At 42.6% G+C, this 11,716-nt stretch overlaps 2 protein-coding genes and 1 long non-coding RNA gene across 3 annotated transcripts; 1 reads left to right on the top strand and 2 right to left on the bottom strand.

The window, feature by feature from the left end:
- Nucleotides 1–1,186: 1,186 nt before the first annotated feature.
- Nucleotides 1,187–2,527, bottom strand: LOC134215000 (uncharacterized). The gene is made up of 4 exons (XR_009979992.1): nucleotides 2,393–2,527; nucleotides 2,153–2,232; nucleotides 1,934–2,093; nucleotides 1,187–1,663 (listed from the first exon to the last, which is right to left on the bottom strand). It is a non-coding gene; the product is annotated as an uncharacterized LOC134215000 (long non-coding RNA).
- Nucleotides 2,528–6,864: 4,337 nt separating this feature from the next.
- LOC134210703 (cytoplasmic tRNA 2-thiolation protein 2) lies at nucleotides 6,865–8,365 on the top strand. The gene has a single exon (XM_062686929.1). It carries the CDS (start codon nucleotides 7,018–7,020, stop codon nucleotides 8,341–8,343), a length of 1,326 nt encoding a protein of 441 aa, XP_062542913.1. The 5' UTR covers nucleotides 6,865–7,017; the 3' UTR covers nucleotides 8,344–8,365.
- A 72-nt stretch (nucleotides 8,366–8,437) lies between these two features.
- On the bottom strand, nucleotides 8,438–9,903 carry LOC134210704 (probable malonyl-CoA-acyl carrier protein transacylase, mitochondrial). Its single transcript, XM_062686930.1, has 2 exons — nucleotides 8,941–9,903; nucleotides 8,438–8,864 (listed from the first exon to the last, which is right to left on the bottom strand). The coding sequence occupies exons 1-2, from the start codon at nucleotides 9,712–9,714 to the stop codon at nucleotides 8,448–8,450; spliced, it is 1,191 nt and encodes a 396-aa protein (XP_062542914.1). The 5' UTR covers nucleotides 9,715–9,903; the 3' UTR covers nucleotides 8,438–8,447.
- Between the last annotated feature and the right edge of the window lie 1,813 nt (nucleotides 9,904–11,716).

Here is an 11,716-nt window from a genome sequence, read left to right as displayed (position 1 = left end):
CAGGTAATCCGGAAATCCGGTTTTCGTGCATTAGCTGCCATAGTGCCGATTGTATCATATGCAGCTTCGAAGTCGATAAATAGATGATGTGTGGGCACGTTGTATAGAGATGAGTGACGTTTAACGTTCGCACACTGATGTGCAATTCGGCATGTGTAAATACATGTTTGTTTTCCTTCTGCTCATAACCTCAAAATTGATCGAGTCATCACAATGGTTGCGAAGGAGTCAAAAACTATATGAAAAATATACTCATTTTTACCCAAACTTTGCTGAGTAGCACTCCTAGATGTGTTTGTTTTCCTTTTATCGCCACTCACACATTCGGACGTGAGAATCTCAATACCTGACGTACGGCGAATACCTGGTCTGTGGTAGAGCGTTCACCCATCCGCCTGGTACTGCCCCACGAACTCTCTTGCATTTGGCGGCATACAATTTGGGAGAGCACCTTGTAGGCGGCGTTCAGCAATGTGATTGCGCGGTAGTTGCTACAATGCAGCTTATCGCCCTTTTTGTAGATGGGACACACGACACCTTCCATCCACTCCTGCGGCAGAACCTCATCCTCCCAAACCTTGGTAATCACCCAGTGCAGCGCTCTAGCCAGTGCCTCACCACCGTGTTTAAACAGTTCTCCTGGTAGTTGGTCAACTCCAGGGGCTTTGTTGTTTTTCAGCCGGCCGATCTCCTCCTGGATTTCCTGGAGATCCGGAGCCGGAAGTCGCATGTCCTGCGCGCGTGCTCCTAGGTTCATTACCATACCGCTACCGTTGTCTGCCATATCGCCATTCAGGTGCTCTTCGTAGTGCTGCCGCCACCTTTGGATCACCTCACGCTCGTTTGTAAGAAGGTTCCCGTTTATGTCCTTACACATATCGGGCTGTGGCACCCCGGATAAAAAATATCATTGAAAAACCATAAATTTTACTGGTACAGCACCATTTATTACATAATAATTACCACTGAATGTAATGGAAATGTTACAATAAAATTGCATTAGAACGTATGGTTTTGCACGATAAAATGAATGGTAAATTGGACTTTTATAATATAAAATAGGGGTTGTTTTGTATCTTTACAATAAAAAATTCGAAAATTTCCCATACAAAATTCAGAGCAAAATAATTAACTTTACGGTTCTTCCATGGGATGGTTTCTATGGACGAATCAATAGAAAACAATGTGTTGTAAATGTTTTCTATTACTTTTTTTATTGTTTTACCATGGAAGTACAATAGGATTTAGAATAAAAACCACTGCAGTATTACAATAGAAATACAATATAATTTGTTTTTTATTTCTTGTGGCAGGTTTTGTTTAGGCCTCCCAGTCGGACCAATAAAACGATTATCTGGTGTTTCTTATTTTCTGCTTGCATGTTGAATCCTGATCGGAATATCACGGACCTCTTGGGATAATGTCGGCAGATCACTCCTCATGTCTACTATATAAAATCTTCGAGCGCTATCGTTGGAATGATTTCAATATTATGCGCTATTATACTACTCTTGCAAATCCTTGGCGCAGATGGCAAGCATCGGGAATGCATTACGGTTAGCATGCTATCGTATATTTCCACTTGCTCTTTCCTATTTTGTTGCTTTGCTTACATTGGTGAATGATGTGCGTGGTATAAAGTTCCATAGTTCAACACCTGGTTCTGTCAAAGAAAAAGGAAATATTTGTTACTATTGAAGTAGAGATAATGATTATATACTCAATTCAACGGTAATCCGGAATCCTCGACTAGCGAAGTTATTTTTCTCACAATTCGTAAGATAACTTGAACGTCCTGCGGTACACTACATAGCGCTGAACTAAATGGAGACTAAGCACACTGTTCCTGAAGTAATTCGTACAAATTGCGGGTGAAAACCAACTTCCCTAGTCGGTTTTTGACTGAATTGAGAATAATCAAATCTTTTCTTACTATGAATATCGGTTGTTATTCCATTAGCTTGCTGTTGTCCCGGAAGCCCGACTCGATAACTGGCAAGGGGAGCAGGATGAGCTGCTAAGTTTCGGTCAATTCCAATCAAGATGTTCTGCTTCTGCTGAGTGCCTCTGCAGACTGAGATATGTTCCATTCTCTATAAATGGGTAAAATAATAAATGTTAGGATACAAAACATGAAGTTGTATTTACTTACCATTACGAATTCTGGAACCTGCTGCTTATAATCACATATCAATGAGATGCATGCTAAGGCAGGCTGCAGTTTTCAGTCAGCTTAAATCGGAAACGAAACAAGACAAAAAGTTAACTAAAACGGACCCAGTTGCTTCGGTGGAAAAAATCAAGGAGCCCCCGGAAGGTTCTTACAAGGCTTTTCCCTAAGGAGGAATGATTCGAAATCTTCCGGTGCTATATAACATTACAAAATACTTACCTTCAATACACGGCACAGCGGCCATTGAACCACCCTAAATCCCTTGGCAGAATCCCCTAACGAAACGGAAAGCAGCAAAAAGGAAGCGTCCTGCATGTTTGTTTTTTTTTTATTTTCACCAACTGCAAAACAAAACATTACACGCTGAAATGGAACTAGTTTCCTTCGTGTAAAAATTTTAATTGAAATTTTTATTTTATTTTTATTTCTATTGTTATAATAATACGAACATTTATTGATCTGCGACATTAAATATTATATGAAAAATTTAAATTATTAACTTTCTACTCAACAATGAAAGTTATTGTTATTTTATGGTTTTCAATTGTTGCTTTATTATAATGACAATTTCAAAAATCATAGATGATTTTCTAATCAAAGAAATAGAATTATTTTGAAAATTGATCAGATTTTTGTTAATTCTTGTGAACAATAAAAATATTAAAGAATGTATTGTTGACATTAGGTTTTATTGTAGTTTTAATGTGAGTACAATATACCGTGGACCCCCGATAATTTGAACGGTACCTCATTCAAATTAACGGGGTTCATTTTTAATTTGAACTTCTGGTTACTCTATAAGCATCAGAAAAACTGGTTTCTGGCTACTCTCTTTGCTGGTTTGTTTTGATTCTGCGTTCCATTTCACGATGTTCCATTTTTCTTCTCTCGATTCCACGTGGTAAATGACGTTTGAACCATTTTTAATTTGAACGATGTTCAAACCAACGGGGTTCAAATTAAAAAGTGTTCAGATTAAAAACGGTCATATTACCGGGGGTCCACGGTATGTGTTTTTCAACCGTCAACAATCTACAATAAATGTACAGAAGATTGTATTGTTTGCAATACAATCTATAGTATTCTAATAGTTTAAGCAATACAAGGTACTGTAAATTTTTATCCGGCACGTGGCCCTTACGTGAACGGTTCAACTTCTCATAGAACTTTCGTGCGTTATTAGCGCGGTACATTTCCTCCGTCTCTTCACGGTCTCGATCTTCCTGCTGGCGCTTTTTCCTCCGGAAAATCGAGTTTTATCTGTTCCGCGCCCGTTTGTATCGTGCCTCGTTCGCCCTCGTGCGGTGTTGCAGCAATCTCGCCCGTGCTGCATTCTTCTCCTCAACTAACTGCTCACATTCGCCGTCATACCAGTCGTTTCTCTGATCTGGAGCCACCGTGCCTAGTGCAGCGGTTGCGGTGCTTCCAATGGCGGATCGAATATCTCCCCAGCCATCTTCAAGAGATGCTGCGCCTAGCTGCTCTTCCGTTGGGAGTGCCACTTCCAGCTGCTGCGCGTAGTCTTGGGCTAGTCTACTGTATTGTAGCCGCCCAATGTTTAGCCGTGGCGGACGACTCCGACACGTGTTTTACACCTTCGAGAGTTTTGAGCGCAGACATATATACTGCAACGAGATAGTGGTCGGATTCAATATTCGCACTGCGGTAAATGTGGATGTTCGTGATGTCGGAGATGAATTTACCGTCGATAAGAACGTGGTCGATTAGGTTTTCCGTTACTTGATTAGGCGATTTCCATGTGGCCTTGTGGATATTCTTGCGGGGGAAGAAAGTGCTTCGAACTACCATTCCGCGGGAGGCTGCCGTTGTCGTTCGATACGGTATGCAGACTATCTGGTCCGATGATCGGTCTATACATTTCCTCCCTTCCTACCTGAGCATTCATGTCACCGATGACGATTTTGACGTCCCGCAGTGGGCATCCATCGTATGTCTGCTCCAGCTGTGCATAGAACGCTTCTTTCTCGTCGTCGGGTCTCCCTTCGTGTGGGCAGTGCACGTTGATGATGCTATAGTCAGCGGTTCTCAACCTTTTTCCTGAGAGGTACCCCTTCGCACATCTGAATTAATTGAGGTACCCCCTTATTTTTTGCTGTAAATGAAAATAAATGTAACTCATAAGATAAATATACGGTGGAGGCTCAGCGAAACAGCACTATGCGCCTTTTTGACTGACTTGTGACACTTTGTTCGTACAATAAGAATGGAAATCGTTTCATATCAATTCATTCGTACATTTGTTGTTGGATATCCTCAGTTATATGATGGAAGGATATCCAATAAGATTTGTATTCAATTGAATCTGTGCACGAAAACGGGTAATTTTTCATTGGCGCTTTGGGTGTTTTGGCTGAACCCCGACCATATGAAAAATGGAACTGAAAATTAACAGAATATATGACTCTCCATAAAGCTGTCTAACATTTTGATTATTGCGAGCACTTGAGCCTCTTGAAATGCAGCTTCGAGCAACTTTAAAGGAGGCTTCTGAGCATCTTGAAATGACGCTTCTAAGCCTCTTGAAAATATTCATCCAAGTCCTCAGAAATATTAATTCCAATCCCCTTGAAAATAGACTTCCGGGCTTTTTGATAGGAAGCTTTCGGGCCTCTTGAAAGGATGCTTCCGGGCATATTGGAAGGACGCTTCCGAGCCTCTTGAAAGGAGGCTTCCGAGCCTCTTGAAAGGAGGCTTCCGAGCCTCTTGAAAGGAGGCTTCCGAGCCTCTTGAAAGGAGGCTTCCGAGCCTCTTGAAAGGAGGCTTCCGAGCTCTCTTGAAAGGAGGCTTGAGCCTCTTGAAAGGAGGCTTCTGAGCCTCTTGAAAGGAGGCTTCCGAGCCTCTTGAAAGGAGGCTTCCGAGCCTCTTGAAAGGAGGCTTTCGAGCCTCTTGAAAGGAGGCTTCCGAGCCTCTTGAAAGGAGGCTTCCGAGCCTCTTGAAAGGAGGCTTCCGAGCCTCTTGAAAGGAGGCTTCCGAGCCGCTTGAAAGGAGGCTTCCGAGCCGCTTGAAAGGAGGCCTCCGAGCCTCTTGAAAGGAGGCCTCCGAGCCTCTTGAAAGGAGGCTTCCGAGCCTCTTGAAAGGAGGCTTCCGAGCCTCTTGAAAGGAGGCTTCCGAGCCTCTTGAAAGGAGGCTTCCGAGCCTCTTGAAAGGAGGATTCCCAGCTTTTTCAAATAAGGTTTACGAACCTCTTGAAAAAAGGCTTCTGGGCTTCTTGAAAGAAGGCTTCCGGGCCTCTTGAAAGAAGGTTTGCCTGATTTATTGAATGAAGGCATCCGAACCACTTGAAAAGAGGTTTCCAACTTCTTGAAATAAAAAAATATACATATATTAAAACTTTGTCCGCCATTATGCATTTTTATCCGAGGTACCCCCTGAGCCCGGCGAAGGTACCCCCAGGGGTACATGTACCCCAGGTTGAGAACCGCTGCTATAGTTGAAGAAACGGCCTCACTGGCGAAAAGGCCTTTTTTCCCTTCCCCTCACCAAGGAACGCCCAGTGAGCTTCCCTCCAGCTAGTGTCAAACAGTACAGTGACCGGTTGATTTTTACATACCGACAAGCCGCCATTACCGAGCGTGGAAAGCTGGATAGTTGAAGAATCGGCCTTTTATCCTCAGCTTGCACATCCTTGCGTTGATTGGTTGGCACCCAATCACGCGTTGGCGCATCTTTCCCAGCACTATGAAGCCCGTTCCCAGCTCGTTGGTGGTGCCACAGCTTTGGTAGAAGGTAGCTGCTCGATGCCCGCTTTTCACACTTTCTGTCCTTTTCAGCAGACTTCCTGCAGCGCTACGACGTCAAAGTTGCGGGGATGTAATTCATCGTTGATTATCCTGTCGCAACCTGCGAAGCCTATAGCGACTTGCAGTTCCATGTTCCAAGCTTCAAGACGCCTAGGTCGTTGTCGATTGTATCGAGTCGTATTATCTTCTATGTCGTTCCGTTCGTAATGGTTTTTAATGTAATGTTTTTAAAGGCGGCTTATTGGTCCTGCGCAATCCTCCTGTCTCGTCGGAGGGCCGTCGTGTCAGGGCAGTTTAGCGTTCCACCTGACATCAGGACATTCAGCTTTTTATAGAAGTTTAACAGGGCCTACTGTCAAATCCCACCACATCCTAGGCAGGCACCACAACTCGCAGATAGCCTGGAGAGGGATCGTCAAGCCCTAGGACATAGTCCCTGCTGCCCCATTTGTTTACAAAAGCATCAGATACCGTATAACCCCGCTCATTCAACAGTGATTGATGTCGAGCAAACGGGTATCGTTTTAATTCGACAAACTAGCTACCCTACACTTGTTCGTTTCATACGTGATTTGAAACTCTAATTGCGTTTTTGTTTTGGTTCTTTCCATTGTGTTGTAGTGCGTTTTGCGCCCGATGGGGAAGTGTTGGTGCGGTTAGAGCGAAATATGACAGCTGAGCACGTGCTCCAGCACTTAATTCGACAAGTGTCGAATTACCGGGGCACGAATGAAAAAGTGTCGAATTTAATCAATTTAATGGTGTCCAATGAGCGGGGTTCTACGGTGTGTCGTTTTGAAAATTTGGTATTGAAATCGACGTTTGAATCTTTGTTTACCTAATCACATGCGTCCTTTTGAACAACTACCCGGGATATAATCTTTCCGTGTATTTTTTAGATCTAATTCGCTTCATGCGTGAAACGTCAGAATGAGGATGTAAACACAAAACGTGTGTCGCGGTATTTTATTACCAAAAATAGTTCGAAAATATAATTTTTATTGCAATCTGTCTCCCTTCACGTGCTCAACCGAATTTATTGAAACCGTAAACGTAGTTTTAAGTGTTTTTGGTCATATTAAAATGTGCAGCATAGGTGAAGATGATTTCGGCGATGAGGGTGGTGCTCACGCCATGAAGGAAGAAACTCCACCGCTTCCTCTCGCCGAGGAAATCTGTCGTAAGTGCAACGAGCACCACGCAGTGCTAAAGCTAAACCAGAAGGAACCACAGTGTCGCAAATGTTTTCTGCATTACGTGAGGCACAAATTTCGAGCGTCGCTTGGAGCCACCAAAATCGTTCGCCGAGGTTCAAAGGTGCTGGTGGTGTTCAGTGGAGCGCCTGAGAGTGTCGCCATGCTGGATATGATTCGACATGGCTTGGAACAGGATGCTTTCAAGAAGTTGAGAATTGACCCGGTGGTGGTGTTCGTCGATGAGGACTTCATAGGCCAGGACCAAGTGCACTATGAGAAATGCGTTACAGACAAATTGGAAATTTTGGAGCAGTTTGATTATCCATCGTATTATACAGTGCTTGGGGCTCAACGTTGTTGCGAAGCAAAGGAAGATCGGTTAATGGAAAAGTTTCAAGCAGAGCAAGATATGATCCAGAACGTTTTGCGAGGAATCATGAGTATAACTTCGAAGCAGGACTTCATTGTTCAAACTAGAAAGCAGACCTACAAAGCGATTGCCCGGGAATTGCAATGTGGCTACATTTTCTTGTCCAGTATTGGACTGGAATTGGCGAAGACGTTACTATCGGACGTTGCCTTGGGTCGAGGCAAATCTTTGGCGCTGGACATAGCATTTTGTGACGATCGGGATGAGGAACGTAGAATTATACGTCCCATGCGAGATTTGAGTCCTGACGAAATACAGAACTACTTAATATTTGCCGAGAAACCCTTGAAAAGTGCAGCGGTTGCGGATTCGTTTATAGACAAACCCAGTTTGCAAAATCTGACTTCCAAGTTCGTCGATAACCTTCAGCAATCGTTTCCATCTACGGTATCCACCGTGTTCCGAACCGGAGATAAGTTGGGGACGCAGAAAACGCCAGTTTCCGAAAATCAATTAAATGGGGTTGATCATTTTTCAATATTGTTCGATAAAGCATTGAACATTACATCGGAAGCAGAAGACCCTAAAAGATGCAAGTTTTGTCATTCTACTCTAGATTACAGGGACTCGACCACGTTATTTGCAACCGAGTTCTCTAGGATGGTTTCGTCGAGAATTAACGTGGCGTTAAGTCATGAGGAAATAGTCGAAAGCACCAGACGCATGGAGCAGGACGCTTGCAAAGCTGTAAACGCTGAACTGGAGGAAGACGAAATGAGACAACTCAAGCGAGAACTGTGTCACTCATGTAGGAATATATTTGTTGATTTCCACGGGAAATAAGAAGATGCGTTTTTGGTCAAAATGTTTCTCATTTCATGTTAATATGATGACAAGGTCATGAAGGATCGTGAAATGTGAATAAAACGCGTTGGTGTGTCCTATTATCACGCTTCTATATTAAAAGACGAGTCCCAAGCTTTGGCATTCACTTGCTTGAGAATAGCTTTCAAGCCCTTTCCCGGCCCACATTCGAATGTACGTGGAAAGAATTCACCAACTTTTCGTTCGTATAAATTATGGAGGGTTTGCTCCCACTTGACTGGTTTCACTATCTGCTTCGGTAGTTGATTCAGAATGTGCCCCGCATTACGGTATCGCTTTCCATCGACGTTGGAGTGCACGCTGATGATGGGATCTTCGATGGTTATCTTTTTCAATGCCTGCGCGAATGGTTCCACTGCAGATGCCATAAGTTCGGTATGGAATGCCCCACTCACAGGCAATCGCTTCATTCGTTTTAGCCCATACTTCTTCATATTTGCTTCGAGATATTTGAGTGCATCTTCATTTCCAGCGATAACCTGAAATATTTTACAATTGAATTAGTGTTTTTGTGATTTCAACGGAGAGGCTATGCTACCGACGAAGTACTCTTACCTTACAACTAGGATACAAAAAGTTTGCTATCCGGCACTCCGGATTTTCTACTCCCCGTTGGATGCACCAATTCACAGCGTCCTTACAAGCTTCCCCCATCCGTGCATCCGGCGAGAAGAGCACAGTTGCCATTCCACTTTTGCTCTGCTGACTTGCCCACTGCATTGCTTCGGCTCGTATCTGGACCAGCTTGACGGCCTTATCAAATGGAATGGCCCCGGCAAAAACCAAAGCGGTAATCTCCCCTAGGCTAAACCCAGCCGTAGCAAAACAGTTCGAAATGGCATTCGGGCGTTCCTCTTTGAGCTGCTCGAGCGCTGCCAGGGAGGACACCATTACCGCCGGTTGGCAATAGATGGTTTGATCCAGTTTGTCCTTGGGACCTTCCACACAAAGCTTGAGTAGATCATATTTGAGCACCTCGTTGGCCAAAGCAAAGATGTCCCGTGCGCCAGGGAATTTCAGCAACTTGGATGCCATACCAACATACTGGGCACCTTGTCCGGGAAACAAAATGATGGACGTCTCGCGGGGATCAATTTTGGGTCTACTTGATTTTAGCTCCTGACTGCGTCCGAAGAATGTTCCGTCCACGTACGGTAGAGTGGCCCAAGAGTCCTGTTCACTTTGGGGTCGAATATCGTCGAACGTTGCGGCATTATCTAACAGATCTTTGACTTTCTCCGAACCCGTTGATGGTGGTCCTTTTGGTGCCTGTGTTTTGTACTGAAGGATTGACTGGTGGAACTTTCTCACCAGTGTGCGGGAAAACATGGTTGGCTACCAATAAACGTAAAATATTATACTTTGAAACGTTGCAGTACAAAGCTTCCGATAATATCACTTTTTCAACTTTCGGTTCAGGAAACACATCAAAGCACAGAATCAATAAAAGAAATCGAAAATCAAGCAAAGCATGAGAGCGTGAGTTGCACAGCTGATGGACGCCGATCACAACAAAGAACTGTCAAAGTTTAAAGCGATCTAATTTTTACCTTGTCATATTGTGGGCGAAATGAGGATCTCACACGGGCCAGAGTCGGCGTTCGATGAGAGCTTCTATTTTGCACAGCTGCCAGAAATGTTTCTTTACACAACAAAGTTTCATTAAGTTACGTCTTTTTAAAGAAATTTTTAGCCCGATCCAATTTAATCTTGACAATGAAATGAACAGATTGCGCCACCGTAGACATGTTCGGTCAAAAAAGCACATGATTGATCCTTTAAAACCCCTACAGTATTTTGGAACTTATTTTAATTTCATTTGTGTGAAAGGATCTAAACATTAAATTAAATTTTCATCTGTCGATTGTCTTCTGATGACTTGGGATTCGTTTTTATTCACTTAATATTTAGTGAAGCAAAAACTATTTGAACGGGAAAGTGGATTAAGACGGATAAAAAAAAATTGAAAAAGCATTTTAGGCTTCGGTCCGATTCGCAAATTAAAATCAAATTAAACTTAAAAGTTGCAGTTCGGAAATTATGAAATCCCCCAGTCATAAGAATGGCTGGTGCTACCCAGCAAGACCAACAAAACCAATATGGTGTAAAGAAGGTGAGGTGATCATATTGTGTATTACACAGCGATTTGATTATAGTAGTGAGTTGTTTCTTTCGCGCCTTAGCAACCTCTCAATTACATGACGACGGCTTACGTCACAGAAGTTGTTATCAAATTTTCTTCGTGTTCCCCTCTTATAGTCGTCGCGGCTCTTCGTTTGGTACCACCGTTTCTATAGGTAACCAGGATTTTGTTGTTTCAACAACAACATGAAAAAACACATTTCGTGGTAAGAACAGATCATTTTCCTGTTAACATTCAATTGTCTTTTTTAGGATACCGCGGATATTTGAGGATATCGAGCATCGCATGAATAGGCTGAACTTAGGTGCATGAGAATTTCAAAATTCCAATGTGTAAATAGACTAACGCAAAATGAACTCCCCCAAGAAATTATGACGTTTGAGCGGGTCGCATAATGAACGCAAAATGAACTTTTGTTCGAGAAGACGACCCGCTCAAATGTCAAAATCCATCGGGTGAGTGAATTTGATGAACTCCTGCACAGGTCTATACTACAGCAAACTAAACTACACGTCTTCGCAATTTATTATGGAGTGTGGTTGAACAACTTTTGCTGAGGCTCTGCATGTTACTGAAAAATGTGTGAATTGAGCTTAACCCTTTCCCGCCCACGACTTTTTTCAAAGATTTCAATAGGAAGGAGTTATTTGGCATAGCCAAAATTAGTGGAAAACGAAAAAAAAAGTTTTTGATTGTAAATCAATAGTTAATTGATTGTTTTCAATAGTTTCACTATTTGTACTCAAAATTGATTATATTTCCAGTCTAATGGAACCATAAAGATGTGTCCAATATTCTTTTTGTTGTTGAAACAATTCGATGAAGGTTAGAAGGTGCAAAATTTGATGGTGCACCACAGACACCATGGGCGGGAGAGGGTTAAAATTACTACAATTTTACATAGTTAGCTTGTGTTTGTTAGTGTTGCTTTAATTTTGCTTCTGCTAAAGATATATTTTTTCACGTTTTGGCTGAAAAATAAAATAAAATAGGGTTTCCCTGTGCATTGGTCATCAGGATGAGACTTTGTGACGTAACATACTTCCCCTCAAATTTTGTTTTCATTTTACAGTTTACTAATACTAGCAAACGTCCACTTCCTCCACACCTTTGTTTTATCATATTGCAACAAAACATCTATCAAAAATGATTCAATATCTGTCAAAAATAATCTTGCTCTGCAAGCAA

Source organism: Armigeres subalbatus, chromosome 2, assembly GCF_024139115.2.
Source record: "Armigeres subalbatus isolate Guangzhou_Male chromosome 2, GZ_Asu_2, whole genome shotgun sequence".
NCBI lineage: Eukaryota > Metazoa > Arthropoda > Insecta > Diptera > Culicidae > Armigeres > Armigeres subalbatus.
This window is presented reverse-complemented; position numbering and strand designations above follow the sequence as displayed.

Bases quoted from the DNA above. Each gene is read 5' to 3' on its own strand.
- LOC134210704 (XM_062686930.1), bottom strand. From the start codon at position 9,714: ATGTTTTCCCGCACACTGGTGAGAAAGTTCCACCAGTCAATCCTTCAG. The intron at 8,865-8,940 runs GTAAGAGTACTT...AAAATATTTCAG, and splicing joins TTTTGTATCCTAGTTGTAAG to GTTATCGCTGGAAATGAAGA.
- LOC134210703 (XM_062686929.1), top strand. From the start codon at position 7,018: ATGTGCAGCATAGGTGAAGATGATTTCGGCGATGAGGGTGGTGCTCAC.